At 61.2% G+C, this 26,564-nt stretch overlaps 3 protein-coding genes across 6 annotated transcripts in view; 2 read left to right on the forward strand and 1 right to left on the reverse strand.

The window, feature by feature from the left end:
* Positions 1 to 2,071, forward strand: part of MAP2K7 (mitogen-activated protein kinase kinase 7) — a 9,041-nt gene extending 6,970 nt beyond the window's left edge. The window contains 1 exon segment of the mRNA XM_069795721.1: positions 1 to 2,071. Within this exon segment, the coding sequence (XP_069651822.1) occupies positions 1 to 101 (101 nt within the window). The 3' untranslated portion in view covers positions 102 to 2,071.
* A 641-nt stretch (positions 2,072 to 2,712) lies between these two features.
* Positions 2,713 to 6,926, forward strand: TGFBR3L (transforming growth factor beta receptor 3 like). Its single transcript, XM_069795722.1, has 9 exons — positions 2,713 to 2,885; positions 3,135 to 3,226; positions 3,791 to 3,904; positions 4,188 to 4,361; positions 4,396 to 4,530; positions 4,851 to 5,016; positions 5,525 to 5,617; positions 5,740 to 5,850; positions 6,781 to 6,926. Exons 1-9 carry the CDS (start codon positions 2,819 to 2,821, stop codon positions 6,924 to 6,926), a joined length of 1,098 nt encoding a protein of 365 aa, XP_069651823.1. The 5' UTR covers positions 2,713 to 2,818.
* A 675-nt stretch (positions 6,927 to 7,601) lies between these two features.
* EVI5L (ecotropic viral integration site 5 like) lies at positions 7,602 to 25,867 on the reverse strand. 4 transcript variants are annotated; one of them, XM_069797539.1, is made up of 20 exons: positions 25,697 to 25,867; positions 21,262 to 21,461; positions 20,028 to 20,217; positions 19,635 to 19,859; positions 19,133 to 19,207; positions 18,712 to 18,837; positions 18,017 to 18,160; positions 17,756 to 17,845; positions 17,101 to 17,198; positions 16,921 to 16,981; positions 16,035 to 16,088; positions 15,445 to 15,477; positions 14,420 to 14,560; positions 14,111 to 14,239; positions 13,509 to 13,649; positions 12,436 to 12,588; positions 12,020 to 12,166; positions 11,224 to 11,319; positions 11,019 to 11,114; positions 7,602 to 9,466 (listed from the first exon to the last, which is right to left on the reverse strand). In XM_069797539.1, the coding sequence occupies exons 2-20, from the start codon at positions 21,408 to 21,410 to the stop codon at positions 9,266 to 9,268; spliced, it is 2,349 nt and encodes a 782-aa protein (XP_069653640.1). In that variant the 5' UTR covers positions 21,411 to 21,461; positions 25,697 to 25,867; the 3' UTR covers positions 7,602 to 9,265. The 4 variants fall into 4 exon arrangements, with proteins under 4 accessions (XP_069653640.1, XP_069653641.1, XP_069653643.1 ...); XM_069797540.1 differs by lacking the exon at positions 15,445 to 15,477; XM_069797542.1 differs by lacking the exon at positions 11,019 to 11,114.
* Positions 25,868 to 26,564: the final 697 nt, after the last annotated feature.

Consider the following 26,564-nt stretch of genomic DNA (forward strand, 5'->3'; position numbering starts at 1 on the left):
TGGATGTGGCCTCCTGGTTCAAGGATGTCATGGCCAAGACAGAGTCCCCTCGCACTGGCGGTGGCCTCAGCCAGCACCACCTGCCCTTCTTCACCAGGTAGCACCCGCCGCCCGCCCCCGCCCGCGCCAGCCGTGACGCCCACCGTGGCCGTGACGCCCTCCCGTGACACCCGCGGTGGCCGTGACGCCCGCGACGGCCACCGCGTGCCCCGGCAGCCACCCAGACGCCCGCGGCACGACACATCCTGGCGCGTCCAGCGTGTCCTGCCACGTCCCGACGTGGCCCGGTGCGCCCTGGCGTGTCACAGCGTGTCCAAGCCTGTCACGGTGTGTCCCAGGACATCCTGGTGTGTCCCAGTGTGTCCCCACGTGTCCCGGCACATCCCAGTGTGTCCTGACGTGTGACAGCACGTCCTGGCCTGTCCCAGCACGTCTCCAGTGTGTCCCAGTATGTCCTGGCACGTCTCCAGTGTGTCCCAGTATGTCCTGGTGCATCCTGGCGGAACCTGGCATGTGTCCTCATGGATCCCAGCGTGTCCCAGTGTCTCCTGGCGCATCTTGGCGCATCTGCGTGTGTCCCCATGTGTCCCCCCCGATGTCCCTATCCCCCTTACAATGCTGGGGCAGGGGGACGCTCGTGTCCCTTCCATGTCCCCCCTCCGGGTGGCCCGTGCCTCAGTTTGCCCCGGGGCCAGCAGCTCCTCGGCTTCCGAGCTTGGCTGCTGCTGTCCCCGTCCCCAACCCCGTTGTGGGGTCCCCCGAGTAGGGACAGGGATGGGGACAGGACCTGGCGGTGGGGCACTGGCAAGGGACGTCACCGGGATGTGGCACCAGGACGTGACACGAGGACGTGACACGCTGGGATGTGATCTGGGGACACAGTGCGGGGATGCGGCACGCTGGGATGTGACATGGGGATGCGGCACGCTGGGATGCGACACAGGACATGGCACAGTGGGATGTGGCGTGCAGATGTGGCACGGGGACACGGCATGCGGCACGGGAACATGGTACACGGATGCGGCGCAGGGATGTGACACAGGGGCACGGCTTGGGGAAGTGACAGGGATGTGACATGGGGATGTGGGCACGGAGATGGCACGGGGATGTGGCACACGGATGTGACGGGACGGAGGACGATAACATGGGGACACTGCGGGGGCGTGGCATGGAGAGACGGCACAGAGGGACGACGAGATGGCACAGGGACGTGGCACGGAGGTGTGATGTTGGCACGTGGCATGGAGGTGGCACGGTGACACGGCACAGAGATGTGACATGGGCATGTGGCACGGGAGATGGCACGGTGACATGGCACGGGAATGTGGCACAAGGACACGGCGCAGAGACGTGGGACGGGACAACATGGAGATCCAGTGTGGGGACGTGACACGGAGGGACAACGTGGGGACACAGCAGAGAGGTGACATGGAGGGATGGCACGGAGATGGCACCGGGATGTGACACGGGGACGCGGCACAGAGATGGCACCAGGATGTGACACGGGGACACGGCGCTGAAGGAAGACATGGAGAGGTGGCCTGGGGACACGGCGTGGGGACATGGCACGAGGGATGACACGGAGCGGTGGCACAGATGGCTCGGGGACGTGGCGCAGAGGGACGCTGTGGGGACATGCCGTGGGGACACGGCCCAGGGACACGGCACGGATGTGGCACGTAGGGACGCCACGGGCCCGCGGCCCAGGGACACGTCACGGGGACGTGACACAGAGGGACGACGTGGGGACGCGGCACGGGGACGCCATCCACGGAAGCCACCGGGGTGATGGTGGCCCTTGCGTGACGGTGACACGGGGCCGGCACGAGGCCACACAGCGACAATCAGGGCTGGGGACAGGGCGCGGGGGCCGCCGCAGGGACACCTCGTGCGTGGTCCCTGCCTGTGTCCCCCTGTCCCCCCGTGTCCCCCAGGGTGGCAGCAGGTGCAGTTTTAGTGCATTGTGGGCGCGGACGGCGGCTCCCCCTCGTTATCGTCATTATTATTATTATATTATTATTATTATTATTATTATAATTATTATTATTATAAATGCGCATGTGGAACCCGAGGGGCCGCGTCGGCGTCAGGCTCTGGGGGACGTTGGGGGTTTGGGGGGGGTCATGGGACATCGAGGGGACAGGGGGACACATTGGGGTGTGGACACGGGAAGATGGAGGATGGGGACATCAAGATGGGGGACACGGGGACGGGATGATGGGCGACAGTGGGATGGGGACATGGGAGGACAGGGATGGGGGACACTGGTGACATGGGGGGGATAGGGAGATGGGGACACGGCGGATGTTGGGAGATGGGGGACAGAGGAAGACATGGGAGGACGGGGATGGGGACAGTGGGGACACGAGGATACAGGGAGTCCGGGGGGACATTGGGGACACTGGGGACAGAGGAAGGTGGGGGAGGACAGGGATGGGGACATTGCTGGGGGGAACGGCAGGGGGATAGTGGGGACGCTATGGAGGGTTATGGGGGGAAATGGGGACATTGGGGACACGGGGACGTGAGGAATGGGACAGTGGGGACGTGGGGGGACTTCAGGGACACGGGGGGGGGACACATCAGGGACAGGCGGGGGTGCCCCCATGCCTGGGTCCCTCCCCGGGGTGACGTCCCCACAGCCCAAGGCCGAGCGGGTGTTACCGGGGAGATGGTGGCCTCGGGGGGGGGTCCTCCCACGCGTGGGTGGGACCCGGGGACAGCGCTGGGGACACGGCCGCGAGCCGCGGGACCTGCCACCTCCTGGGGAGCCCCGGGGACACGCGTGAGGCCCCCCCCGCAGCCCACTCTCCCCGCCATGGCGGTGTGCTGGAGCCCCCCCCTCTTCCTCCTCCTCCTCCTGCTGCCCGGGGGGGGTCCTGCAGGTGGGTGTGGGGGGGCGGGGGGGGTCCTGGGGGGGGGACAGGGAGGGGTCCCAGGTGTCTGGGGGAGGGACATGGGGGGGTCCTAAGTGTCTGGGGGTGGGTCACAGGGGGACCCAGGTGTCCTGGGGGGGACATGGAGGGGTGCTAGGTGTCCGGGGGACACACACAGGAGACAGGGAGGGGTCCCAGGTGCCTGGGGGGGGACCCAGGGGTCCGGGGGGGGACACCCAGACGTGCCACCATCCGCAGGGCCCCCCCCGGGCTGGCCGTGGGGTGACACTGAGGATCCGGGGGGGCCCCCCAGCCCCCCGAGGCCGCGCTGCAGTGGGGACCGGCCCGGGGTGAGTGGGGTGGGGGGCAGTGGGAGCACTGGGGGGGGGAGGGGGGAACTGGGTACTGGGGGGGAACTGGGAGCACTGGAGAGTCACCGAGGGGGAACTGGGTACTGGGGGGGGGTAGTTGGGAGTACTGGGGGGTTACTGAGAGTACTGGGGGGGGGGTGGTAACTGAGTATGGGGGGCTAGTTGGGAGTACTGGGGGGGGTAACTGGGTATGGGGGGGTTACTGAGAATACGGGGGGGAGTAACTGGGTACGGGGGGGGTAACTGGGAGCACGGGAGGGTCACCAAGGGGTAACTGGGCACTGGGGGGGGGGGAGTTGGGAGTACTGGGGGGTTACTGAGAGTACTGGGGGGGTGTAACTGGGAGCACCCGGCAGTAACTGGGGGCACTGAGAGGGATAACTGGGAGCCCTGGGGGGGGCCCTGGGTGCATTGGGGGGGTGACTAAGTTCACGGGGAGGGGGGAGTAACTGGGAGCACTGGGAGGGGGGAATGTGTGTGAGTGTCACTGGGGGTGACTGGGAGCACTGGGGGGGTCACTGGTGTGCCCGGCCGGTGCCGCAGCCCAGCTGCCCCCCCGGCCCCCCCCGCCTCCGCCTGGACGTTTCGGCCTCCCCCGAGTTCCCGCCCGCCCCGGGGCCGCGCACGGTTCCCGCGGGGGGGCGGGTCTTCGTGCAGGTGCGGGGGGGGGACGGGGGGGTCCCCCGTGTCGTGTGTCCCCCCAGTGACACCCCCCCGGTCCCTCCAATGCCCCCCCGATGATGCTCGGTGCCCCCGGTCTGTGTGTCCCGTCCCCCCCCATCCTCCCCGTTACCGCCCGTCCCTCCCCGGTGTCCCCGTCCCCCCCGGGACCCCATCACGCCCCCCGGCTCCCTACCCCCCTCCCGGTGCCCCCCCCGGTCCCCATCACCCCCCCCCCCGGTGACCCCCTTCCCACCTCCTTCTCCCCGCCCCGTTCCAGGTCTCCCTCTCCCGTGCCCCCCCCGGGCTGGGTTTCTCCCTCCGCCGTTGCTTCGTGTCTCCACGTTCCTCGCCGGGCCCCCCCGACCCCCCCCTCCCCGGTCCCGGTCCCGGTCCCAGCCCGCCCCCACGCCCACTCGTGGTGTTGCGGGGGGGCTGCGCGGCTCCGGGGGCGGCGGCGGTGGTGGCGGGACCGGGGGGATCCGGAGGGGGGGGGGAGACGGAGGTTGCTCCTCTCTTTTTTTCTGCCCCCCCGTTTCCCGGAGCCGCTGCAGTTCCTGCACTGCCGCCTCCGCCTCTGCCGCGCCGGGGGGGGCCGAGGCCACGGGGATGGGCTGCCGCCGGTACGGGGCTGGGGGGGGGGAACCGGGCGGGGGACACACCGGGAACAGGGGACACCACAACACGGGACCGGGGAGCGGGGGGGGGGGACACCGGACCCGGCCAGTCCCCGGTACCGGGAGGAGGGGGGGGGGACTCGGGAAAAGACCCTGGGGGGGGGGGCGGGACGGGGGGGAGTTGTGGGGGGAACTGGGGCCGGGGAGGACACCGGGAGTGGGGCGGAATGGGTACGGCCAGTCCCAGTTTGGGGGGGTTACTGGGAGGGGGGGGGTGAACTGGGGGGCACCGGCACGGAGGTGAAGCGGTGCCCCCCCTCGCCCAGTGCCGGGCGGAGCCCTGTCCCCGCCGGAGGGGCGGGGCCTCCGGGGCAGGCTCCGCCCCCCGGCCCCGCCCGCGGCCCCACCCCGGCCCCGCCCGCGGCCGCTCCCTCCGCACCGTCACCCGCCCCATCGTGGTGACGCTCGGACCCGTTGGCACCGCCGCGCCAGGTCCGGCACCCCCAAACCCCGGGACCCCCCCGGGGAGCCCCAAACCCGGACACCCCCCCGGACCCCCAAACCCCGGGACCCCCCCGGGGACCCCCAAACCCCGGGACCCCCAAACACGGACACCCCGCCCCGGACCCCCAAACCCCGGGACCCCCCCGGGGACCCCCAACCCCCGGGACCCTCCCCAACCCCCAGGTCCCCCCAACCCCGGGACCCTTCGACCAGGACCCCCTGGGAACCACGGGAACCCCCCCCGAGCGAGACTCTCCCCCTTAACCGGGACCCTCCGGGACAGGGACCCCCAAACTGGGACCCCCCCACCCCGGAATCCCCCTGGGAACCTGCAACCGGGACCCCCCCCAAGAACCCACAACCAGCGCCCCAAACCGAGTCGCCCCCCCCCAACAGACCCCCCCTCCCAATTTCCCCCTCCCCCCAACAGTAGGGACACCCCATCCCCGGTTTCCCTTCCCCGTGACCCCCCCCCATAACCGCCTCCCCCCCCCAGGTGCCCCCCCGGTGCCGTTCCCACCGCCCCCCCCCCCTTCTGCGACTCCCCCCGCCCCCCCAAAGGGACCGGCCCCGGCCCCCCCTCACGGGTGAGTGTTCAATATTTTTTTTGGGGGGGGGGGGCACCCAGACACCTGGGTGTCCCCCTCCGGGGGGGGGCAGGGAGGTTTGGGGGGGGTGTCCCGGATGCCGGGGTCCCCCTGACCTTGCCCCCCCCCCCAGAACCCGCTGTGCCCCCCGGGGCCGTGGCCGCTGTTTCCTTCGGGGCCTTCGTGGTGGGGGCGGCCCTGGCGGGGGGGCTCTGGTTCGTCCACGGCCGCACAGGTGAGGGGACCCCCCCCGGTGACTCCCCCCCCCCCAAATAACCCCTCTCTCCCAATGGACACAATCACTCCCCCCAGGGGGATGCCCGGTGGGGATTACCCCCCCGGACCCCTCCCACAGGGATACCCCCCCCCCAAATGATACCCTACCCCCCCCGGGACCCCCATCATTGAGGACCCCCCCAGACACCCCACTGGGACTACCCCCCCCCGGGCTGTCCCCCCCCCCAAACATCCTCTTTAACCCCCCCCAATCCACCTTGGACTCCCTTACCCCCCCCATTCCTAACCAAGGACCCCCCCAATCCACCCAGTACCCCCCCAAAGCCCCCCCACCCCTAAATCCACCTTGCCCCCCCAGCCTGCCCCCCCAATCCACCCGCCCCCCCAATCTGTGCTGCCCCCCCCCTCATTGCTGACGCCCCCCCCCCGCCCTTCCTCAGCTGCCCCCCGGACCCCCCCGGCTCCCCCCAGCTCCAGTGCTGCCCCCCAGCCCGCAGGGGGCCAGGTAGGGGAGGGCTGGGGGATACTGGGAACACTGGGAAGGGAGTACTGGGAGGGATGGGGGGGGACTGGGAGGTAACTTGGGGCACTGGGAGCTCAAGAGGGGGCACTGGGGGGGGGGTGTAACTGGTAATACTGGGGGGCACGGGGGATACTGGGAATACCAGGGAGGGCACTGGAAAGGGATACTGGGAACACTGCGGAGGGGGGGAATGGGGTAACTGGGAGGATGCTGGGGCACTGGGAGGGATGGGGAGGGGAAGTGGAAACACTGGGGGGGCACTGGGGATGGCACAGGGGATACTGTGAGTACTGGGGGGGGGCACTGGAGAGGGATTCTGGGAGCATTGTGGAGGGGAACAGAGGGTAACTGGGAGCACTGGTGGGTATGGTGGGGGGGCACCAGCCTCTTCCTGCTCCCCCCCAGCTCAGGACCACCGACCCGAAGCCGCCTCCAGCCAGGACCCCCCTGGCAGCACCCTGAGCCCGGGAACCCCCACCCAGGACCCCCCCAATTGCCCGAGTCCCCCCAGGGACCCCCCCTCTTTCCCAGGGGCGGGGGGGGGCAAATAAAGGTGCTGCTGAACCCCCCTGTGTGGTTACTGGGGTCCCCTTGGGGGGGCAGGCTACTTTGGGGTGAATTCCAGGGGTTTTGGGGTCCCAGGGGGCCATTTGGGGACCAGTCTCAGGGATTTGGGGGTCCCGGTAATTTGGGGGGGGCAAATTCCAGGGATTTTGGGGGTCCCAGCAGATTTATTTGGGGTGGATTCCTGGGGTTTTGGGGTCCCAGGGGAGCCATTTTGGGGCCAGTCTCAGGGATTTTGGGGTCCCAGGAATTTTTTGGGGGGGAAGTCTTGGGATTCTGGGGCCAAACTCAGGAATTTGGGGGCCCCAGTATACTTTCAGGGGGGCAAATTCCAGAGTTTTGGGGGTCCCAGCAGATTTTTGGGGGGTGAATTCCTGGAGTTTTGGGGTCCCAGGGGGCCATTTTGGAGCCAGTCTCAGGGACTTGGGGCCCCCAGATTTTTTGGGGGGGGTGAATTTTAGGAGTTTTGGGGCCAATCTCAGGGATTTTGGGCATCTCAGCTGATTTTTTTCTGGTGAATTTGAGGCTTTTTGGAGCCCCATTTTGGGACCAGTCTCAGGGATTTCGGGGTTCCAGTAATTTTTTTGGGGTAGGCAAATTACAGGGATTTTGGGCTCCCAACAGATTTTTTGGGGGTAAATTTGAGGCTTTTTGGGGTCCCGTTGTTCCACAGCGTCTGTATTTCTCTGTACAGGATATAAACAGCGATGGGGGGGATTGTGGGGGGGTGCAGGATCCGTCCCTTTCCTGGGCCAGGCCATGTCAGGGTCGTGTCCCCCCCCCAAAATGTCCAGGATCCGGCCCTGCCGCTGGCTGTACCAGGGGTGTCGTTGTCCCCCCGCCATGTCCAGGATCTGGCCGGGGGCTCAGCGTTTTTTTTGGGGTTGTGTTGGCTGGATCCAGGATCCAGCCACTGTCTGGGATCGCACCATATCCAGGATCCCTCCGTGTGCAGGATCCAGCCGTGTCCTGGGGATTTGGGGGGGTGGGCTGGGGGTGTGCAGGATCTGGCCATGTCCTTGGGGGGGGTGTCAGGGTTGGAGGGGGTGTCCCACTGCATCCAGGGGGCCACTGGATCCAGGATCCGGCCGTGTCCCAGGATCCGGCTGGATCCAGGATCTGGCCTTGGGCTGTGTCCTGGGGGTCCCATCATGTCCCAGGGTCTGCCTGTGTGCAGGATCCAGCCACTCGGAGATCCAGTGGTATTCTGGGATCCCTTGGTGCGCAGGATCCGGCCATTCAGAGATCCAGCAGTGCCCCAGCATCCAGCAGTGCGCAGGATCTGGCCGTTCAGGAATCCAGTTGTGTCCTGGGATCCCTCTGTGTGCAGGATCCGGCCTTTCAGGGATCCAGTGGTGCCCTGGGATCCCTCTGTGTGCAGGATCTGGCTGTTGAGGAATCCAGCGGTGTCCTGGGATCCCTCTGTGTGCAGGATCTGGCTGTTCAGGGATCCAGCAGTGTCTTGGGATCCATCTCTGCACAGGATCTGGCTGTTCAGGAATCCAGCGGTGTCCTGGGATCCCTGTGTGTGCAGGATCTGGCCATTCAGGAATCCAGCGGTGTCCTGGGATCCCTGTGTGTGCAGGATCTGGCCATTCAGGAATCCAGCAGTGTCCTGGGATCCCTGTGTGTGCAGGTTCCAGCCACTCAGGGATCCAGTGCTGCCCCAGGATCCAGCAGTGCCCCAGGATCCCCTCCATGTGCAGGATCTGGCTGTCCAGGGATCCAGCGGTGCCCCAGGATCCAGCCGTTCAGGAATCCAGCGGTGCCCCGGGATCCCTCCGTGTGCAGGATCCGGCCGTGCTTGGGGTCCTGCTGGGAGCTCGGGGCACCCCCAGGCCCAAGACCTTGACCTCCCCCCCCTCCCCCCGCCAGATCCTGCCCTGGGGTGCTGTGGGGCCCACGGGTGTCCCCTGGGTGTTGTGGGTGTCCCTTAGTGTCCTCTGGCTGTCCCCAAGTGTCCTCTGGGTGTCCCTCAGTGTCCTCTGGGTGTCCCCCGGGTGCCCCTCAGTGTCCCCTGGGACCCACGGGTGTCCCTTAGTGTCCTCTGGGTGTCCCTCAGTCTCTGCTGGGTGCCGTGGGTGTCCTCAGCATCCCCCGGGGGACCCTCAATGTCCCCCGGGTGCCCCCAGGGTGCCGTGGGGCTGGCGGGTCCCCGATGTCCCCACAGGTCAGGGTCCCCGGGGTGGCCCCTTGGGCTCACCGTCACCGCTGTTCCCCACGTTCCCAACGTTCCCCCAACGTCCCCGTGGATCAGGGCGCTATGGGTGCCCCCCTCGATCTCGCTGGTCGCTGTTGTCCCCCACGTCCCCGATGTCCCCGCGGGTCACGGTGCCGTAGGTGCCCCCTCGGTCTCGCTGTCGCTGCTGTCCCCCATGTCCCCGAGGTCCCCGAGGTCCCCGATGTCCCCGTGGGTCAGGGCGAAGGGTGGCAGCTCCTCGTCGGAGGAACCCAGCGAGTCCTCGTCCCCCAGGCGTGTCCCCAGCCCCACCGCCCCGAAGGCCAGCGGCCCCCGCAGCAGCCGGATCTGCGGGGACAGGGGACAAGGGGACAGGGGACAAGGGACATGGGAACACGACAGGTGATGGGACAAAAGGATGGGGATGAGGAGAGAGGGACAGGGGACAAGGGACATGGGAACGCGATAGGTGATGGGACAAGGGGATAGGGGACAAGGGGACAGGGAACAAGGGAATAGGGATGGGGCCGAGGGGACGGGGGACAAGGGGATGGGGACAAAGGGACGGGGACAAGGGGACAGGGACAAGGGACATGGGACCGTGATGGGTGATGAGACAAGGGGATGAGTGACAAGGGGACATGGGATAAGGGGACAGGGAACAAAAGGATAGGGATGGGGTCAAGGGGACAGGGACAAAGGGATGGGGACAAGGGGACATGGGGACAGGGAACAGAGAGGTGGGGATAAGGGGACAGGGGATGGGACAGGGGACAAGGAGATGGGGACAGGGACAAGGGGACAAGGGACGAGGGCATGTGGGGAATGGGACAGGGAAGAAGGGGATGGGGGACAAGGGAACGGGGACAAGGGGACATGGATGGGGGAAGAGGGGACACGGAGAGGGGATGAGGGGATGGGGACAGTGTTGAAGACAAGGGGACAGGGACAAGGGACAAAGAGACAGGGAAGGACCAGGTGACGGGTGGAGGACAAGACAGGCAGAGGGGTGGGGGACAGGAGGGGACAAAGGGACAGGAGAGGGGACAGGGGGGACAAGGGACAGCAGAGAAGGGGAGGAGGGAGGAGAGATGGGGAGAGACATTGTCACCAGCTGTCCCGGTGCCACGTGGCTCTGCGGGGACGTCGCCGATGGCACCAGTGCCCAGCACAGCCCTGCTCGGGGACTGTCCCCAATGCGTCCTAGCCTTGGGGACATCGGGGACCCTTTCCCGGGGGGGCGGTGTGTGTGGGGTGACCCCCACCATGCCAGAGACAGGGGATGATGTCCTCTGTCCCCAGTAGGCAGGGTCACCCCCCGCCCCAGGGAAGGGTCCCTGAGACATTGTGTGGGTGCTGGACCCTGTATGGGGGTCCCACAGCACCCATGGGTGCAGGGTACAGGTCCCCCAGCACCCGTGGGTGCAGGGCACGGATCCCCCAGCACTTGTGGGTGCAGGAGGTGGGTCCCACAGCACCCGTGGGTGCAGGGTACAGGGTCCTGCAGCACCCCTGGGCGCAGGACATGGGTGCCACAGCACCCATGGGTACAGGATGTGGGTCACCCCAGAACCCGTGGGTGCAGGGTACAGATCCCACAGCATCTGTGGGTGCAGGATACGGATCCCCCAGCACCCGTGGGTACTGGGTACAGATCCCCCAGCACCCGTGGGTGCAGGGTATGGATCCCCCAGCACTTGTGGGTGCAGGACATGGGTCCCACAGCACCCACGGGTGCAGAGTACAGGTCTCCCAGCACCCGTGGGTGCAGGACGTGGGTCCCCAAGAACCCATGGGTGCAGCATACGGGATCCTGCAGCACCCGTGGGTGCAGGGTACGGGGTCCTGCAGCACCCGTGAGCGCAGGACGTGGGTGCTGCAGCACCCATGGGCGCCTTACCTCGGCCTTGAGCTCGTCGATGTGGTCCTTGAGCTGGCGGATGTACTGGGCGGCGTCCGAGTGGTTGAGCTGCCCCTGGATCATGCCCTCCTCCCTCTGCGGGTGCGCGCGGGTCAGCGGGTGCCCGTCCCCCTCCTGTCACCCTGTCACCCCGTTTCCCCCCCCGCCTCGTCCCCCTCCACCCCATCCCCTCGTCCCCGCTCACCTGGATCTCCAGCTCGGCGACGCGCTGTCGCATCTCGGCCAGGGCTGCCATGCTGTCGGCCTCGCGCAGCCGCACTGCCATCACCTCCTCCTTGCTCTGGGGACATCCGTGTCAGCCGGTGCCACACCAGTGCCACCCCTGTGTCACCCCCGCCCAACCAGGGGAGGCTCCAGTCCCCCCCCAAGTCCCCAGGGACAAGGGAAGGCCGGTGGAGGGGACGTGAGGACACTATAGGAGGGGACACTGGGACCCCACAGGAGGGGACATGGGGTTCCTGTTGGAGGAGACATGGGGACCCTGTGGGAGGGGACACTGGCACCCCATTGGAGGGGATATGGGGACACCATGGGAGGGGACATCGAGACCCTCTCAGAGGTGACACATTGACCCCTTTTGAGGGGACGTGGGGACCCTGGTGGAGGAGACAAGGGGACACCATTGGAGGGAGTGATAGGATGCTGCTGGAGGGGACATGGGGACCCTGTGGGAGGTGACATTGGGACCCTCTCAGAGGTGATACATTGACCCCATTGGAGGGGACATGGTGGCCCTCCAGAAGTGGACACGGTGACCCCAGGGGAAAGGCTGTTGGTGTCCCTGGTGAGGGGACAGCCGTGTCCCCACCAGGAGGGGACAAGGGAGGGTCTGCGGGTGCCCCTGAGGAGGGTCTGTGGGTGCCCCAGGGGAGGGGACAGAGATACTCCTGGGGAGGGGATGGTGAGCACCCACGGGTGCCCCCAGGGAGGTGACAGAGGAGGGCTCGGGGTTGTCCCCAAGGTGTCCCCAAGCATCCCACCTTGCACTGGGCCTCAGCATGTTTGCGGTGGCTCTCGCTGAGCTGCGCCTGCAGCCCCTTGCTCTGCGCCGCCGCCAGCCGCAGCTGCTCCCGCAGCCCCGCGCAGGTCTGCTCCGCCCGGCCCAGCACCGTGCGCTGGATCTGGCCCTGCAGGGAGGGGACAGGACTGTCACCACCCTCTCCCCGGTCGCTGTCACCCCCCCTGCCCCCCTCCCACCCCCCAGCTCCCATAGCTCCGCACAGCTCTGCTCTGCCTGGATCTGGCCCTGGGTGTTCCCAGCACCCATGGAACCAGCACCCCTAGTCCAGCACCCACAACGCCAGCACCCCCCAGGTTCAGCAACCCTAGGCCCCGTACCCCCCAGTTCAGCCCCCCCCCCCCCAGCCCCCCGTCAGGATGCGGCCCAGGCTCTGACCTGCGTCTCGAGCTGCAGCACCCGCTGGCGCAGCGCCCGCAGCTCGGCCTGGGCCTGGGCCTCCCGCAGCCGCGCCGCCACCACGGCCTCTTGCAGCGCGTTGGCGTTGCTCCGCCGCGGGGACTCCTTCCAGCGCCCGCCCGCCCGGCCCGCCTGCACCCCGCACCCATCAGGCACCCGCCAGGTGGATGGGGGGACCCGGGTGGCCCCCGTGGGGACCCCGGGGTGGCAGGGTGAGGGACCCGGGTGGACAGGAAGGGACAGAGGCGTTGGGACGAGGGATACAGATGGCAGGGAGGGGACATGGGTGTTGGGACAAGGGACCCAGGTGGACAGGAGGGCACCCAGGTGGACAGGGGAGACCCAGATGTTGGAACAAGGGACCTAGGTGGCCAGGAGGGGACCCATGTGTCTGGGAGGGGACCTGGTGTCAGGACAAGGGACCCAGGTGGCCAGGAAGGGACCTAGATGTCGGAACAAGGGACCTGGGTGGCAGGGTGAGGGACCTAGGTGGATGGGAGGGGACGGAGGCATTGGGATGAGGGACCCAGATGACCAGGAGGGGACCCAGGTGGATAGGAGGGGACCCAGGCATCAGGACAAGGGATCCAGGTGGCCCAGAAGGGACCCATATGTGGGGACAAGGAACCCAGGTGGCCAGGAGGGGACCCAGGAGGGACCCGGGTGTCAAGGTGAGGGAACCTGGTGGCCAGGAGGGGACCCAGTGTCAGGACAAGGGACCCAGATGACCAGGAGGGGACCCAGGTGGCTGGGAGGGGACCCAGGCATCAGGACAAGGGATCCAGGTGGCCCGGAAGGGACCCATATGTGGGGACAAGGAACCCAGGTGGCCAGGAGGGGACCCAGGAGGGACCCGGGTGTCAAGGTGAGGGAACCTGGTGGCCAGGAGGGGACCCAGTGTCAGGACAAGGGACTCAGGTGACCGGGAAGGGACCCAGGTGGCTGGGAGGGGACCCAGGCGTCTGGGGGGTGACCCAAGTGTCTGGGAGGGACCCAGGCATCGAGAAGGGACCCAGGCATCCAGGGGGGCACCCAGGCATCCGGGTCCTTACCTGCCAGCTGTCACTGAGGTCCTTCACCTGCTGCTGCAGCTCCGTCAGCGACTTGACGGCCTCGGCCTCACGCAGTGCCAGCGCCTGCAGCTCCTCCTGCAGCCGCACCACGTTGTCCTCGTCCGGCAGCAGGCTGTTCCTCTGTGGGGACACAGGGGACATCAGTGGGGACACCCAGGGGTGGGGGCAACCCAGGGCGGGGACATCAGATTATCAGTGGGGACAGCCCAGGGCAGGGACAATCCCAAGGGAGTGTCACTGGATGTCATCGGGGACACCTTGGGGTGGTGGCACCGGTCATTGGTAGGGAAATCCCAGGGTGGTGGCACTGGGGGCTTGTCCCCCTCTGCCAGGTGGAGGTGGGGACACTCATAAGGTGTTGGGGGAGATGATGGAGGACACTGGGGACCAAGGATCCCCCAGGGACATGTGGCACAGGGGATCCCCAGGGACAGGGGACACCAGGTCCAGGACCCCCCAAGGCCCCTTGTGTGACAGACCCTGTCCCCAAGACCACTTGTGTGACACTCCCCAGGGCCACTCGTGGGACCATCCCTGTCCCTAGGGCCACCAGCATGACACCCGCGAGCTGTCCCCATCACCTTCTCCATGTCGAGGACTTTATCCTGCATCTCCTTAAGGGCGCTGAGGGTCTCACTCTCCCGCAGCCGCGACTGCTCCAGCTCTGTCTCCAGGTGGGTGACAAACTCCTCGCTGAAGCGTGGGTTCCCCTGCCACCGTCCCAAATGTGTCACCCATGGGGCACAACGCCTGTCCCTGCCTTGCCCACGGCAGTGGCACCCACGACCCGTACCCAAATCCGGGCTGCAGCAGGGCGCGAATTGAAAGGGGGATGTGTGGGGGCAATGGGCACGCTTGGGGACATCTGGGGACAATTTGGGGACACCAACCTGCTGGTCCTGCAGCTGCCGGATGGTGGTCTGGGCACGCTGCAGGTTCTCGGTGGCCGAGGTGCAGCGTTGCTTCACCACCGCCAGTTCCCGCTTGATGATGTAGTTCTCCTCTGCCTCCTGTGCCCGTGTCACTTGGCCCTGGGGACAGCGGGGACGTGTCACCACCATGGCATGGCATGACCGGTTCTCCTCCCCGCAGCGTGTCACTGGGAGGGGTGTGGTGGCAGTGGAGGGGTGGTGGGGACAAGGGGGTGATGCTGGGGACATGAGGTGATGCTGGGGACACGGGGTGATGCTGGGGATGAGGGGGTGACACCAGGGATGAGGAGTGACGCCAGTCCCACAGTGGGTGAGGCTGGGGACAAGGGAATGACACTGGGGACAAGGGGGTGATGCCAGCAATGAGGGGGTGACGCCAGCCCCCTCCGCAGAGGGTGACAGCAGGGACGAGGGGGTGACACCAGAGTGATGCTGGCCCTGTGGTGGGTGACACCAGCCTTGTAATGGGTGACACTGGGGACAAGGGGGGTGACATTGGGAATGAAGGGGGTGACGCCAGCCCTGGGGGGTGACACCAGCCCCACAGCAGGTGACATCAAGGACAAGGAGGTGACAGCTGCCCTGTGGCGACCTCCAGGGACATTTTGTCCCCTCTGAGCCGCTTTCACCCCACAACCCATGACCTTCCGCTCAAAATCCACCTATTTTGGTCAAACTCATCAAAATGGCAGCTTTTACCCCATCTTGGCCAAACCCCACCCCCATATGCCACCGCGCCACCCCCCACTTTCCACTGAGCCCCAAAATGGGCCAAAACCCCCCATTTTCACCAACCGCCCCCCATATCCTCCTTCCCCCCCCACCCTCCAAAGCGGGGAAGGTGCACGGGAGCCTCCGGAAAAGCAGGAAAAAGGGCAAATCTTCCCCAAACGAGCCAGACGCAGGCGGGCTGGGAAGCAAAAGGGGGAAGAAAAGGGTTAAAACGCAGCAGAAAAGAGAAAAATAGCTATTTTTGACGCTACCTGGATGAGCCTGTCGGCGAGAGCCGCGCTCTCCTGCGGCCGCCAGCGGAGAAGAGAGAGAAAGAGAGGAGAGACATAACAAGATAAACGAAGGAGACGGAGGCAGCGAGAGAAGCCACGAAGCGGAGGCACCCGGCAACCTTCCCGCGCATCATCGGTTCCCGTTTTGGAGTGTTTTCCAAGGATTTTAGCTCTTTTCCCTCCATGCCGGGGGAAAAACACAGTGATGGTGGTGTTTTGCACTAAACCGGAGCATTTCCCACCTCCTGGAGGGAGACTTTGTGTGGAAAAATGATGAAGCAGGCACTCGCTGGACTTAAATGTCCTATTTCTGCTCCAAAATGGTGCTGGGAGGGGAGATTTTGGGGGTGTGGCCCATAAAAGGGGTGCTGGAGGTTACAGGGTTGCACCCATGGGTGCCATGATCTCTGGGCAGTGGTGGTATAGGTGCCTCAGGGGAGTTTGGGGTGCTCCGGGGGACATTTTGGGTGCTCCGGGGGGGTTTGGGTGCCCCCAGGGGGTTTGGATGCCCCCAGCGGGGTTTTGGGGTGCTCCCAGGGGGGTTTTGGGGTTCCAGACGTGGGGCTCACCTTCTCCAGGGTTTCAATGCGCTGTTTCAGCAGGCGGTTCTCGGTGCGGAGGCGCTGGGGGGCAAAAATGGGGAGGAATCAGCCCTGGGGTGGGTTTGGGCCCTGGGCCCTGGGGACAGCTTGGGGGCAGGGGGACTCAAGGTAAAGTGACCTCGGGCATAGGCTAAGCTGTCCCCAAATGGCTCCAGTGGCCTCGGGTATGGGTCAAATGGCCCTGGGATGGCTCAAACAACCCTGAAGATGGGACAAAGTGGCCCTGGGATGGCTTACATGGCCCTGGGGGCAGCTTAAATGGCCATGGGATGGGTCATGGTGGCCCCAGCATGGCTTAGATGGTCCCAGGGATGGGCTAAACGTCCCCAAGGATGGGTGAAAGTGGCCCTGGGATGGCTCAAACTGCTCTGTGACAGGTCAAGTGGCCTTGGGGACACTTTAAATGGCCCTTGGGATAGGTCAAAGTGGCATCAGGATGACTTAAATGGCCCTGGGGATGCGCTAAGCTGCCCCAGGAGGGCTCAAGTGGCCCTAGGGACAAGTCAAGTGGTTCCAGGGAGAGGCTAAGCCACCCTGAGATGGCTCAAGTGGCCCCAGGAATGGGCTACATGGCCCCAGGATGGCTCAAAGTGACCCCAGGGATGAGTCAAAGTGGCCCTGCGATGGCTTAAATGGCCGTGGGGAAGGGCTAAGCCATCCCAGGATGGCTCAAACGGCTCTGGGAATGGGTCAAGTGACCCTGGGATGAGCCAAAGTGGTCCCGGGATGGCTTAGATGGCCCCAGGGATGGGCTACACCATGTCAGGAGAGCTCAACTGGCCCCAGGGATGGGCCAAGCGGCCATGAGGATGGCTCAAGCGGCCCCAGAATGCCAACACTTGACCCGTCTCACCTTGATCTCGATCTGCTCCTCCATCTCTTTGTTCTTGATGGCAGCGTACTCCTTCTCCAGCCTGCTCGGGACATGGGGACAGGCTGGGACACGAGGATGGGGAGCAGACCCCCTGGCCCTGAGCCCCATGGCTGCTGGGGGGACCCCATCCAAGTGCAGGAACCCATCTCCCCCTCTTACCTCTTCATCTTCTTGGGGTTGTACTTGACCTGGAAGGCCCTGAGGATGAGCTTGTCGGGGCAACTGTCGAACTGGTGTGGGATCACCTTCTGGAAGTACTGCAGGTGCGGAAACCAGCCATGAAACATGGCCCCAAAATACAGGCCATCACGTAAACCAGTCCCAAAGTAGGGTCCGTTGGGTAAAACCAGCCCCAAAATAGGGCCTGTTGCATAAATCTGCCTCAAAACACACCCTTGTTGCGTAAATTCACCCCAAAATACAACTTATTGCATAAACCACCCCCAAAATATGGCCCATCATGTAAACCTAAAATACAACCCATTGCACAAATCCACCACAAAATATGGCCTGTTGCATAAACTGGTCCACAAACACATCCAGTTGGGAAAAACCTGCCCGAAAATACTAAATGTGGGGCTAAATCTGCCCCAAACTACGTGCCCTTGGACAAATCTGCCCAAAAATACATCCCCTTGGATGCCCTGTTGTACAAATCCACCCCAAAATATGTCCTGTTGCCTAAATCCAGCCCAAAACACGTCCTGTTGCTTAAATCCACCCCAAAACATGTACCATTGGACAAATCTGTCCCCAAATACATCCTGTTGGACAAATCCACCCCAAAACATGTCCCATGTCCATGGGCACGTACCTGGGACATGCCCTCCATGTCGAGCTGGACGAGCTCGGCCTGGTTGAACTGCAGCAGCGCCATCCCCACACGGAAGACGATCTCCAGCCCCTGCGGGAAGGGTCCATGCTTGACCCCACGCCATCACCTTTCCCACCCGGGGTTTGGGGTTTTTCTCCCCAAAACCAAACCAGCTGGCATGGGGAGAACATTTCCACATCCAAGTGGAAAATGTGGTTGTGGTCCCTTTGTGATTTATGGTGTTGGCCGCGGCCCCGTTACCTCATACATGAAGATATCGAAGACACGTGTGGCCACAGGAAGAGGGAAGGTGGTGAGGAAGAGGGTGAGGAACCAGGACGAGGCGTACATGGAGGTGAGAAAGCTCTGTGAGCGGAAGTGGATGTTCAGCTCCGGTAGCTGCTCCTGGATGTGAGAAATGGGGGAAATGAAGAGAAACAAGGAATGGTGAATGTTTTTAGGGGTCATTCATGGCTGTTGAGGTTTGAACAGGTCCACGAGATCTTGTGGGGGTCTCATGGAAGGTCTCCTGGTGGGGGGGGGCTCCTGGATGGTCACCAGGGGCTCATGGATGTCCCTCAGGGGATCTTGTGGATGGTTCCTGGGGTGTCTCGTGGCCAGTTCCTTTGGGTGTCTCACTGGTGGGCCCCAGGATCTCACGGATGGTGCCTGGGGCACCTCATGGAGTTGTCCTGGGGTCTCATGGATGCCCCCAGCATATGTTGTGGACATTCTTGGGGACTCACTGATGTCCCCCTTGAAAAATCATGGATAGTCCTCAGAGCATCTCATAGACATCCCCAGGATCTGTGTCGCTGGACACGAGCTCCATTGGAAGAACCCATTTCCCCCAAAAGCTGCCACCTCACTCCTACCTCTCCCTGTCCTTGTCCCCCAGATCCACCCACCGGTTCTTGCCACCCTGAGAGTTCTGGGGGGCGTGAGGTGGTGCCTACCTGCAACATGTACTCAAACTGGTAGATGCAGAGCCCCAGCTCAGCCATACTGGGTTTGAAGAGCTCCCGTAAGCGGTATTCCTGCATCAGCCTCACGAACACACAGAAGGCCTCCTCCTCAGGCATCTGGAGACCCAAAGGGACATGAATTCCCTCTTGAATCTCTGCTGGCAGCTCCAGATGCGGAGCCTCTTCCCATTAGGTGATGGGATGGGACGTGCCAGAACCCGCCCCTGGGTGAAGGGAAATGCGAATGGGGGATTTTAAACCCATCAGGAGTAAGTGGGATGGTGGAAATGAGCCCATTTTGCTCCTGAGGATCAAGAAAAAGGCTCCCATTTCCCAACCCCATTCTACCATGTCTCTGGAGGGTGTTGAAAACCCATCGGCAGCCCCTCCTCGCCCCGGAGTCATCACAAACCTGCATTAGCAGCAGTCCCACGATGAAGGCGCTACCCTGGCAGTATCCGACCTCCCGATCCACCAGTGAATAGGCCTGGAAGGAGGAAAAAAATTCAAAATAAATATACGTGTGAGCAGGGGGATTCGCAGGGCCACCATCCCTGCTTGCTGTGGGAGGCCAACAGTGGAGGGAAGCCTTGACCATGACATCAAAAATAGCTTTGTTTTGGTTGACAACACCTCCTGTGAGCATGATGTTGCTGCAAACTTGAATTTAGACCCCCAAATACTCAACTATTTGTTTCTTAATTCAGAGTACAACTCAACAGGAAAAATGAGGTCTGGGGAATGAGGTCGCTTTGCAAGGAAAGACCTGTCACGCTGCAAGAAGTGATGGTTCCAGGAGTTTGTGGTGGAAACCAAACCCATCAAAAATTAATATCCACTTAAAACAGCTTCAAAACCCAAAGCAGTGTCTGGGCTATGGCCAAGATCCATTGATGTTCGAGGAAAGACATTACCTTCATGACATTGAAGAGCACCTCCTGGCCCAGACTGTCCTGTCCCTTGAAGAACTCGTGCTCCGGGTAGGTACGGGCGATATCCCGTCGGATGAGCTTCTCACAGGGAGAGGACATCTTGAGCAGCTCTGAGTATTGGTTTTTGACGGGCATGTCAGTGGCACTGCAGAGCAGCTGCCAGACGATGGCACGGAAGTGGTGGGGGATCCCTTTGCGGATGAGCTCCTGTGCAAAAATGGAGCAAAGGCCTGAGAAAATGGGTTTCAAGAAGATGCGGAAGCTCCTTGTGGATGGGGAGACATCGTCCTGTCCTGGCACAGGGAAGGTCATGCTGATGCTGCAGATTTTTGCAGCGGGGTTAAAATAGAGTTTAAAATAAAGCAGTTTCCTCACCTTCAGCAGCTTCTCTTTCTTCTTCCGCCACTCGTCCCACTCGTTGACGATGCGGCCCCAGAGGATCCAGGTGTCCTCCTCAAGGTGGCTGAGGTTGGAGGAGGCTGAGGAGCTGGAGACCAAGGAGGAGCCGCTGTTCCTTCGTGAGCCGTTCATGGAGCGCATTGACTTGGAGTCAGCCTCCAGTAGCCTGCGAGAGACCAAGATAGCCCCAAAAAAGCCCCAAAGGAGGAGACAGCCCCCAAAACTGCCCCAAACGAGGAGATATTCCTCCAAAACAGCCCCCAAGGAGAAGAGATTCCCCCAAAATGGTCCCGAAAAAGGAGATACTCCCCCAAAACAGCCCCAAATGAGGAGATATTCCTCCAAAACAGCCCCCAAGGAGAAGAGATTCCCCCAAAATTGTGCTAAAAGACGAGAGATTCCCCTCAAACAGCAGATATTCCCCCAAAATGCCCCAAAGAAGGAGATATTCCCTGAAAACTGTGCCAGAGGAGGAGATATTCCCCCAAACAGCCACAAAGGACAAGAGAGTCCCCCAAAACAGTCCCAAAAAAGAAGATATTCTCCCCCAAAAAACCCAAAGGAGGAGAGATTCCCCCAAAACCATGCCAAAAGAAGAGAGATTCTCCCCAGAGCACCCCAAATAAGCAGATATTCCCCCAAAACCACCCCAAAGGAGGAGATATTCCCCCAAACCACCCCAGAACAGCACCTGGATGGGCTATTTGCCCCGGCCAGATGCTGACAGTTGCCTGGGGATGGTTTCTTTAATGAATTTGCTTAAAAAACAGATTTCCAATGTTTTTCTTCCAAAGTAAATTTGCTTAAAAATGGCTTTGCAAGGAAATTTGCATTTTAGGGCTTGATTTTAACACCAGTTTAATGCCAGGGATGGAGCTTTTTGCCCAGTATTTCGGCAAAGTGAGCCTCAGGGCTCATTTCCTGTCAAGAGCAGGTTTAAAACCCACCACCGAAGTGGGTGGGTTTATTATTTCCAAACAGCTGCCTCCTTCCAGAAATCCCCTTTGCCTGCCTGAATGAGCAAACCCTGCTGCTTTCAAAGAGAAAAATATAACCCTGAAAATAAGAAACTGGAGTGTTTTTATCCCGGCTGGAGCAATGCTTGGGGGAAATGGCTCATTGTTGTCCAGCGTCTTTGATTTTAAGGGACATACTTGAAAAAAAAGGACGATAAAAAGGCCGAATGGGGCAGATATCTGTTGGCACTCACCGATTTTGCTCCTCCAGCTTCGCCAGCAGCTCCAGTTCGTCGGGGCTGAGGTTTTCCGAGTCAGAGGTGGGAGAACACGCCGGTGCTGAGTTGACGGAGGAGAGGGCTTCGTGGGAGGACGAGTCGGGGCTGACGGCCGGCGATGCCATGGCGGCAGGGGCTGGCAGCGTGCCGAGCCCGCGGGGATTTCAGGGTCTCACCTGGAAAGCCGAGCACCAGCATGAGCGGGATGTGACCCTCCATCTTTTCCTCCTCACCACATTGCTTCAAATCTCTTAAAACCCCCCATTTTAGCTAATCTGATAGAAAACAGGATGTGAGCATTGCTCGGTTTGCAGCCTACCAAGATATTCACTTAATTCCCTAAAAGGATCCCATTTAAGCCCAGTTTTCATGTCAAGCTAGTTCTAAGCACATTGTCCTGTGTTTGCCCTAAATTAGTTGAATTAAATTAGCCTAAAAACTGGAATTAAGCCCAATGTACCCTCATTTTGGGAAGGAACAGGCCAATATTGGAAGAGAGGATTTACAGAAAGCTGTCCTCACTGTGCTTTAGGGGTTGATGTCGCCCAGTTTGCCCACTTTGGTGGTGTTTTATGGAAAAATGCCTCCCTGGGGAAGAATGAGTCCCAGTTTGGGACTGCAGGGACTGGCAGAAATGGGGTAGAAAATGATGGGTTGAGGAGTGCTGCAAAAAGAGAAGTTCAAGTGGTGCCTCCGATGGGGATTTGCTGGAGGATGAACAGGGACTGGAATCCCTCAAGGCAGCTCTGGCCTTTTTTGGGCTGAAAAACTTTCCTTTTGGTAAAAAAATGCTGCTGAAGATTGGCAAAATGAACCCTCAGTCGCTCCTGTGGCCAAATGGGATGAAGAAAGTGGAGGAAAGAAAAAAAAAGCAGCAGCGCCTGAAGGATGCGCTGTGACTGTGTGATTTACCTGATTTGGGCTTAGTTTACTCTCTGTGCAGATTAAGCTATAAATTGGGGAAGTTTTAACCAAAAAGCCACATTTCCAACCCCTTTTTTGGGAGGAAAAACTGGCCAGTGGAGCAAAACAAAAATCCCTTGCTGTTTGGTTAACAGTTTTCCAAAACCAGCAAAATTTAACAGAGCGGCTTCGGGGCAAGCGGGGAGAATCAGGTCAATCGTTAACGGGATCAGGCAGATTTGCTTATTAAGCAGGAAATTTTATAAAGGAGGGGAAAAAAAAGCCTCGATTATATTTGATTCAGGCCCATGCTGCTCGTCGTGGGACAGGGCTTGTCCAGCAGTGCCTTCGTCTCCAGGAGAGCTGTTAATTTATTTTCTATAATTAATATTTCCCTGCAAGACCTTGCTGGCTGATGTCTCCCAAAATACTGTTTTAATGAAAAAAAATAGTGAGCGCCATCGGCGGCTTCGCTGCAAAATGATAAGTTACCAGTCAAACAGCGGCCGCAGCACAACCTGTCAGGGTTCAATGGGCTGCGAGAACGTCCTGAAATGGCTTTTTAGGAAAATGCTCATTTCCATGTCGATGTGTGCGGGGGGAATGAAAGCAACAACCACATGTGGATGAGCATGGGATGGCCAAAATGCATGATTTCAACCCAAAAATGAGGTAGGCAGATGGCGATATTGTTTATTAGACCCATAAAAAACAGGTGGAAATGGGAAAAGAGGAGAAAAGGCAAGCTGAAATTTTTCAGTGGGTTTTTTGGGGTGAAATCCTGTTGATTTTCCAACATGGAGGGAAGGAGCTGGTGGCTGCCATCCTTCAGGGGTTCCTGTCATGCCAAGAGCTTTTTCCAGGGCGATGGGTATCAAAATTTGCTGAAAATGCTTGAATTTGGAGGGAAAAAAAGTCTAAGGGGTTGTCAATGGTGCTGAGAAAATTTGGGGAAAAAAATGATGGAAATGGCCCTGGAAATGCCACCATGGTGCCTAGACTCTGTTTTTAGGAAACTGGCCCAAAAAGTGGCTCATACAATCCCGATTTCAGCCCATTTGTGATGGTGGGTTAATAAAAAATAACTTTCCAGGTGCGACGGGGTACTGCAGAGTCCTCAAGGTCCCCATGTGTCCCCGAAGTCCCCACATCTCGCTGTCACATCCGCTCATTTTCCCCCAAAATACCATTGCTCAATCAAAATGCTGTAAAAAAACCCCAATTTCAGCAGGATGTCAAGATGCCGACCTTGAGCCAGAGTGTTTTGGGAGGAAAACGTTAAAATTTCCCCTTTGCGCTTAAAATCTGCCGATTCGTAGCTTTTTCAACCCATTTTTGCAGCTTTTCAGTGGAGCTTCATACTGTTTCTGTGGTGTTTTGTGCCTTTTCTGCCCCTTTTTATGCCTTTTCTGTGTCAGTTTATGCCTTTTCCACCCATTTTTGCAGCGTCTCTCAGTGCTGTTTTGCACCTTTCCCACCCCGTTTTCACAGTATTTTCTACACTGTTTTCTCAGTGTCTCTCAATGCCGTTTTGCGTCTTTTTTGCACCATTTTTGCCATGTCTCCAAACTCTTTCTGCAATTTTTCTGTGTTGCTTTCGCCGCCTCTTAAAAGTTCATCAACGCAGGGATTCACCCCCAGTTTCAGCAGCAATTTCTGGAGGCACCGGCTAGCGACGTTGACTTCACATCGAACACAAACCATGAAAAATCCACCAATTTGCCAGAAACCCCAATTATTAACATGCAAAAGGAACCAGATAAAGAAAAAAAAAATATTAAACCACAAATATTTCAGCGGGACCTTCTCAAGCTTCACCAACATCTGCAGTTTGCAGAAAGAGGAGGAAAATAGATAAAAATGGGTTTAAACATCGCGGGTTTTGCCACCAGCAGGGATGAAGCAGGTGCAAATTTTAAGCTAAAATCCCACCAAAATGCCACCAGGTTTAAAACCGACCAAAACCCACACAAAAACAGGTGAAAATTGAATTCAGCACCAAAACAGAGCGAGGAAACTGCCCCCCCCCCCCGACGCTGGCCACCAAAATGCATTTCCAAACGTGGCTTTTTGGGGAAAAACTACCCAAAATGCCACTCGGGTGGTGATTTTTATGTTTTGCGCAGTCCTAAATTGGTTGAAATGTGCCCAAAACTGGGAGGGTTTGGGGTCTTTTGGGATTTTTCACCGACATAGGGTGGGTTTTTTTCCCCCCATCCAGGCTGCTGGTGGCAGCAGGTATTAAACATTGCTGGCAACGCTGCTGGTGAAGCCCCTATTGATGGAAAACCAGCAGAAAAAGGGGAAAAATCAAAAAGGGAAGATGAATCTGGGGGAAAAACCTGTAATTTGATAGGAAACCTGAGTCGTCCCAGCGTAGCTAAAATCTCTAGGTTTGAACCCAAAAGGAGAGGTGCGCCAGGGACGGCACAAAGCCGTGGCTCCAGGGGCTGCGGCCGTGGTTGCTCCATCTTCTAGGCGGCTGCGGGGGGGGTGTGTGTGTGTTTTGGGGGGCATCCAGGGACCCCCCCAAGCCTCCTCCCCAAGAATGGGGGGCACAGGGATGCTGGTGGAGAGGGTGGTTGTGCATTGACTAGGTGTGGGGGGTGTTAAAAGCCTCCCTCCTCCCCAATAAATGACATTTAGGGACCGTGGCTGTGATAGGGGGGAGCTCAGCTGCCTGCTGCAGACTCCCCCTCTCCTTTTTTTTTTAACCAAAACCTCATTATTTTACGGGGAAAAAGAAGCAAGGGACAACACCCTCTTTGCACACAGGAGCACAGCCCTCGGCAGGCTGCGATGGTGGGGGGCCCCAATAAAGGAGGGGAATAGGGGGACACCCCCCCAATGTCCTCCTCTATGGGGGGGGCACCCCTAATGCCTCCCCATGGCGTGGTGGGGTACCCCCAATGCCCCCCTCCGCAATATAGCCCTGAATTCTCCATGCTGTGGCATGGTGGGGGGCACCCCCGTGGTTTCTTCTGGGGGGGGTAAACCCCCCATTTACCCCCTTAGCCTGGGGGGGAGAATCCTCCAGTTACCCTATAGTCCTGGGGGGGGGTTACCCCCAGCTACCCCCATAGCCAAGGGGAAGATTATCCCAATGCCCCCCCCATGGAGGGGGTACCCCCAAAAGCATGGGAGGTACGCCCAATTACCCCCCAGCTGGGAGGGGGGGTGGCAACCCCAATTAGTCCCCCCTCCATAGACTAGAGGGGGAGAATATTTACCCCAAATTACCCCCCCCAGCATTACCCCCATAGACACCCCCTCCTCATAGCCTAGAGGGGGGCTTTACCCCCAATACCCCCCCGGGGGGGGGTCACCCCCAAATACCCCCTCACCCCGGGGAGGGGGGGTTACCCCCAATTCCCCCCCTAGCCTTAATGGGGTGATTACCCCCGATCACCCCCCATAGCCCCCCCCCGGGGGGGGTCACCCCCCCCATTCCTGAGGGAGGGAGCCCCCCCCCCGAAGGGGGCGGGCCGCTCCTCCCGGCCCCTCCTACCTGCGAGGCGCTGCCATGGCGACCGCCGGCTGCCTCCGAGGGGGGGGCCCGCGGCGTCCCCCCGCCGCCACCGCCGCTTGGAGCCGAGCGGGAGCCGCGGCCGCCGCGGGCCCCGCCGCTGCCATGGAGGGGGGGGGGGGACCCGCCGCCGCCGCCGCCGCCCTGACTGACACTGACTGACAGGGGGCCCCGCCCCTCAGCCAATCAACGCGCCGCCTCCGCGCCTTCGCCCGCCTCCCTGTGGCGCCACCGCCAATCGCCGAGGTCCGCCCGGGAATGAGCCGCCGCGGGGGACCCGGCTACAAACCGCGCCTGCTGTGCGGTGAACCAATGGGCTGGATCGCCGGTGGTTGATGGGCAGGATGCCCTTCCAATGAGATTCAAGGAGATGCTTCCCCTCCGAGAGGGGGTGGACACCGCCTTGCTGAGAGGCGAATGGCAGGCGCAGGTGGTGATGATAGATAGGTAGAGCGGCCAATCGTCCGCCACATCTCTCTTGGAGTGGCACCTGGCTGACAGAAGAGGACAACAAGCCCCGCCTGTTAGCTGAAGTGGTTGGATTTGATTGACAGGAAAATCTACCAATCGCTGGCGCAGGAGAAGGTGAGGCAGCCTATAGGGGCGCGGAGACTAAGCGGCATTCACCCCTCCAGCACAGGTGGCTGAACCCGCCTTCCTGGGGAGAGTTGCGGCTCTTATTGGCTAACGAGGATGATAGGCAAACGCCTCCACCTACGGGGCGTCGAGTAGCTGATCGCAGCTCCGTGGTAAGGGGTGCAGAGTGGAGTCAACGCTCGGTACCTCAGGGACGGTGCCCGGGTAGGGGGACCCGGGATGGTGGTCCCCAGTTCCCCAGGGACGAAGGTGT

Source organism: Haliaeetus albicilla, chromosome 11, assembly GCF_947461875.1.
Source record: "Haliaeetus albicilla chromosome 11, bHalAlb1.1, whole genome shotgun sequence".
In the NCBI taxonomy this organism is placed as follows: domain Eukaryota; kingdom Metazoa; phylum Chordata; class Aves; order Accipitriformes; family Accipitridae; genus Haliaeetus; species Haliaeetus albicilla.

What these genes read in the sequence shown, in the direction of transcription:
- TGFBR3L (XM_069795722.1), top strand. Translation starts at nt 2,819, where the DNA reads ATGGCGGTGTGCTGGAGCCCCCCCCTCTTCCTCCTCCTCCTCCTGCTG. An exon ending in GCCCGGGGGGGGTCCTGCAG is followed by an intron (nt 2,886 to 3,134) that starts GTGGGTGTGGGG and finishes CACCATCCGCAG; the next exon opens with GGCCCCCCCCGGGCTGGCCG. An exon ending in CCCGGCCCCCCCTCACGGGT is followed by an intron (nt 5,618 to 5,739) that starts GAGTGTTCAATA and finishes TGACCTTGCCCC; the next exon opens with CCCCCCCAGAACCCGCTGTG.
- EVI5L (XM_069797539.1), bottom strand. Translation starts at nt 21,410, where the DNA reads ATGGCATCGCCGGCCGTCAGCCCCGACTCGTCCTCCCACGAAGCCCTC. An exon ending in TGGGACTGCTGCTAATGCAG is followed by an intron (nt 18,838 to 19,132) that starts GTTTGTGATGAC and finishes TTGGGTCTCCAG; the next exon opens with ATGCCTGAGGAGGAGGCCTT. An exon ending in GGCAGCTGCAGGACCAGCAG is followed by an intron (nt 14,240 to 14,419) that starts GTTGGTGTCCCC and finishes GGACGGTGGCAG; the next exon opens with GGGAACCCACGCTTCAGCGA.